Source organism: Ranitomeya variabilis, chromosome 6 (genome assembly GCF_051348905.1).
Source record: "Ranitomeya variabilis isolate aRanVar5 chromosome 6, aRanVar5.hap1, whole genome shotgun sequence".
NCBI classification, from domain to species: Eukaryota; Metazoa; Chordata; class Amphibia; order Anura; family Dendrobatidae; genus Ranitomeya; species Ranitomeya variabilis.
In genome coordinates this window covers 454286113-454290574 of record NC_135237.1, presented here as the reverse complement: position 1 = coordinate 454290574, position 4462 = coordinate 454286113, and the positions used below count along the sequence as shown (strand labels likewise).

The 4462-nt window shown below is 42.0% G+C and overlaps 1 protein-coding gene across 1 annotated transcript; it reads right to left on the bottom strand.

Moving 5' to 3' along the window:
- Positions 1-1291: 1291 nt before the first annotated feature.
- LOC143781245 (transcription factor Sox-17-alpha-like) lies at positions 1292-4119 on the bottom strand. The gene is made up of 2 exons (XM_077267729.1): positions 3772-4119; positions 1292-2415 (listed from the first exon to the last, which is right to left on the bottom strand). Exons 1-2 carry the CDS (start codon positions 4049-4051, stop codon positions 1559-1561), a joined length of 1137 nt encoding a protein of 378 aa, XP_077123844.1. The 5' UTR covers positions 4052-4119; the 3' UTR covers positions 1292-1558.
- Between the last annotated feature and the right edge of the window lie 343 nt (positions 4120-4462).

The following is a 4462-nucleotide window of genomic DNA, read 5'->3' as shown; positions in this document are numbered from 1 at the left end:
GCTATAACTAACAAGATAATCCAATATGTAAGGTATACATAACAAGGGAGGGTATTACTAATAAGAGAATATAGAGAAGACTATGATTAACTAAATTAATACACACATTTTTACAGTTTCATATTTTGTGCAGAAAATACCTTGCGTTTATTAGTTCAAAGTGGATTTGTTTTCATGAACACTTATGCCCACTTTGTTTGAGGCCGCAGTTGAACTGTACATATCTTGCTACATTTTTTCACTACAATGTTCTATGGATAATCTAAAAGTAAAACAGAAAAACTGCAATTCTCATTTTAATCACAGAATCCCAATGTTCCTGCACTAAAAAAAGGAATAGAAAAAACAGGAAAACCACAAAAATCAGTGCAGATCACTATTGCTTGCTTTTGAAATTTCTTGGTATGTACCAATCATCTAAAGAAAAAAAAAAAAAAAAAAATCAATGCACCTGCTGCAGATGTTATGCCATTCATATGTATAGGATGAATATTTCAGTATATATATATATATATATATATATATATTTATATTATATTATGCGGGGAGTGAAAATATTAATAGGAATTCTAAATATTACCAAAAACAGAATCATTTCAATATTAACAATATTATTAATACTATAATAATACATATGATTTCCTTATAAATATTAAATACTCTATTATTTCATTATTATTGTTTTAATAAAAATATTAAATAATCATAAGATTCTAAAATAAATTCCAGCTTTAGATTATTTTCTTGTTGGCCCTCCCATTGAATAGGATAATAAAATTATATATATATATATATATATATATATATATATACACACACACACACACACACACACACCCTGTATAGTGGTTTATACGTATTTATTATGATATTCAATAGGAGAGCCAACAGGAAAATAATTTAAAGCTGGAATTTATTTTAGAATCTTATGATTATTTAATATTTTGATAATACATTAATAATTATAATTAATAATAAGTTAACATAATAGATTTATATTTTGAAGGAAATCATATTGATTACTGTATTAATAAATTGTCAATATTGAAATGCTTCTGTTACTTTTTTTTTAATCATACAACTACAGATTCAATTTACAGTTTGCTAATTGCAATTGGCGCTAAACACCTTATGCTGTGGCACAGGAATATAAATTATCAAGCCTCTCATTATATAGATTGTTAACGTGTTAATACATAATAAAGCACAAGCAAGGACAACATCACATTCTGGTTCATGTTCAATCTTTATTGCAAAATACAAATCACTAAAAAAAGTTTTAGTTTTCTAAAAAAAAAAAAAAATCATTAATATACAAAAAAGAGTTGCATTGCATTGTATGAAGACCAGAGATCAAATGTAACCTGACCTTGTAAGTCTCATAATCCAAGGGGCGTCATTTCAGTTCATATATAATAATTTACATAAATTAGTCAGTGTATGTATTATTTAAAGTTCTTCCCACATGTCTTGTACTTGTAAGTCTGAAAACGACTTGAATAAACCTGATCCCCCAAGATCTGGAAATCGTTGCTGAGAACACTACAGGGAAGGTCTCTCATACACTGGAGTAGTTGCAGTAGTAGACAGCAGTGCTGGCATCTGACAGCACTGAGGAGATCAGCCCATTTTCTGCAGCCTGCTCATGTCCATGGTAATGCACTCCTACTTCTGGCTTAGCCATATAACTAAGATACTGCTCAAATTCAGTCCTGTCCACCTCACTCAACATTTCATTCTGCAGCACTGGCTCTCCTCTAGGCATCTGTGGAGACTCTGGTGGAGGGGAGGGTTGACCAACTTGCACAGAATGATGTCTACCAGCACTGGGCATGTACATCTGGCTGTAGTAGAGCTGTGGTGGGCTCTGGCACCCCATCATATTCTGCACAGGGCTCCCTTGCCGCATCTGATCAGGCTGTGGAACATGCCTACCAAGCATAGCAGAGGCAGGATTCTGCTGGTGGGAGGCGTATGGGCTGCTGTAAGGGTATGGCATTATGGGGCAATCTTCTTGGGCAGGAGTGAAGAAGCTATGGTCAGACTCAGGGATATCCAGAGGTGAGGTTTCTGGGGTGGGCAAGCTGTAGCCCTCATAGTGGGCACCAATGACTTGAGACTCTCTGTAGTGGTGACCACTCTGGGGTAGCTGGCTTGGGTGATAGGACTGTTCTGGATACCCAAGGCTGAAGTTGTCCACACACATCCTTCCATCAGCGCCCAGCATGGTGGGGTCAGCCTGCTCGGACATCTGCATGAAGCTGCTGTCTGCCCTCTTCATCCTCTTCACCTGCTTCCTCCTCCTGGGTCTGTACTTATAATTGGGATGATCCTGCATGTGTTGTACTCTCAGTCTCTCCGCTTCCTCCACAAATGGTTGCTTCTCAACCAGCGCAAGAGATTTCCAGGACTTCCCTGTAAACGATAAAAGCAACAACATTAGGATCTGATTATTGTCACAGAATATTATACCTTGCTGCCTAAATTCCTTCATTGATGGGATGAGCTGTATAAACCATAAAAAAGGCCAGAAATATCCCCACAGATATTGTGCAGATTTTCTGCATCAATTAAGTAAAATAGACAAAGTGGAAAATAGCATGGAAAATACATATATAAGGAGTGCACAGGAAAAGGAGTAAAAATGTGTGCTTGGAAGAAAAGACAAAGATTCACCTACAAAAATCCTGGCACAATCAAACGAAGAAAATGGAATAAAAAGAAAACAACTCATTAGCATTTAATATAGCAAAAAAAAAAAATTCAAGAAATTTCCATTTTAAAACTAAAAACTTGAAATAAACCCTTCATTTAATGTCCAAAGCCCTGTACTATTAAGTGAACCCCCGCATTAAGTTAAATAGTTACTTGCATTTTTTCTAAAATACAGTGTAAAGAAAAAAAAAAAAAAATCACCAAAAACTCATAGGCTAACAAAACAAATCTGAATACAGTAACCTATAGGCTAATAATAATACGTCGTTTAGTAGTAGAAGTGTGCATGTTAATAAATAAAGACACAATGGAATTAGAAAAAAGGGTACATCAAGTGCTCGATCCAAATCCCCAATACTAATATATATATATATATATATATATATATATATATATATATATATATATATTTGTGCTATAGGTTTATAAAGATGAAATAGAACATTATAAAATGTATTTATTTATTAATGAAGTTTCCCGCACAATCTGATGAGTTACTTCGGGAAAGAATAACCAGGAATTAATAGGAAAGTTTATGATATAAAATAATGTGACCGTTCACTCCAACTCTATTAGCCGGCATATATCACAGATCATATACAGAAGTCTCTGTGCCCGGTCCAGTGTGTGTCCCCGCAGTCCCCGGCGTGTTCCCCCGCAGTCCCCGGTGTGTGCCCCTGCAGTCCCCGGTGTGTGCCCCTGCAGTCCCCGGTGTGTGCCCCCGCAGTCCCCGGTGTGTGTCCCCGCAGTCCCCGGTGTGTGCCCCCGCAGTCCTCGGTGTGTGCCCCTGCAGTCCCCGGTGTGTGCCCATGCAGTCCCCGGTGTGTGCCCCTGAAGTCCTCGGTGTGTGCCCCTGCAGTCCCCGGTGTGTGCCCCTGCAGTCCTCGGTGTGTGTCCCCGCAGTCCCCGGTGTGTGCCCCTGCAGTCCTCGGTGTGTGCCCCTGCAGTCCCCGGTGTGTGCCCATGCAGTCCCCGGTGTGTGCCCCTGAAGTCCTCGGTGTGTGCCCCTGCAGTCCCCGGTGTGTGCCCCTGCAGTCCTCGGTGTGTGCCCCTTACCTAGCATCTTGCTGAGCTCGGCGTTGTGCAGGTCCGGGTTCTGCTGCGCCAGCCTCTTGCGCTCATCCTTCGCCCACACCATGAATGCGTTCATCGGACGGCGGATCCGGGTTTCGGCTTTACTCCTGGAGCCGGAGGCTTCGGCTTTGCCCTTGTTGTCTCCCATGGAAGTAGACAGGGTTTCAGGTGCCCACTGGCACTGGCCCAGGGTTGGCATCATGACTGGCACGGAGCACTTTCCCTGGTCGTCACTGGCGTATCCACCATCAGGGCTGCTCATGTCTGGAGAGGAGCTCAGTGTCCGCGGTGACGTCCAGGGATCGTGTCTGCTGCTACTGCTGGTGACTTGTGTCTGCCCTCAGGGCATAAGCAGGCGTCTATAACCACAGCGCAGGCCAATCACCGCCCAGGGGCGGGGCTACACGGCAGAAAGGTGTGATGGGCGGGGTCAGCCTTTATAGGAGGTGTATGGACACGCCCAGTGCCGGCCCCGCCCCCACCTGTGCAGAGGAGAATTGTGAAGCTGCACTGATCCTACAGCCGCAGCCCTGCTGGTCTGCGAGTGCGGACCCTCAGTGCAGCCCCCCGGACAGACCCTCAGTGCAGACCCTCGGTGCAGCCCCATCTCAGGCGCTGTGCCCGTGATCACTGGTTATCCTACATCCTGCAGGGAATCATCACCATAGAAATC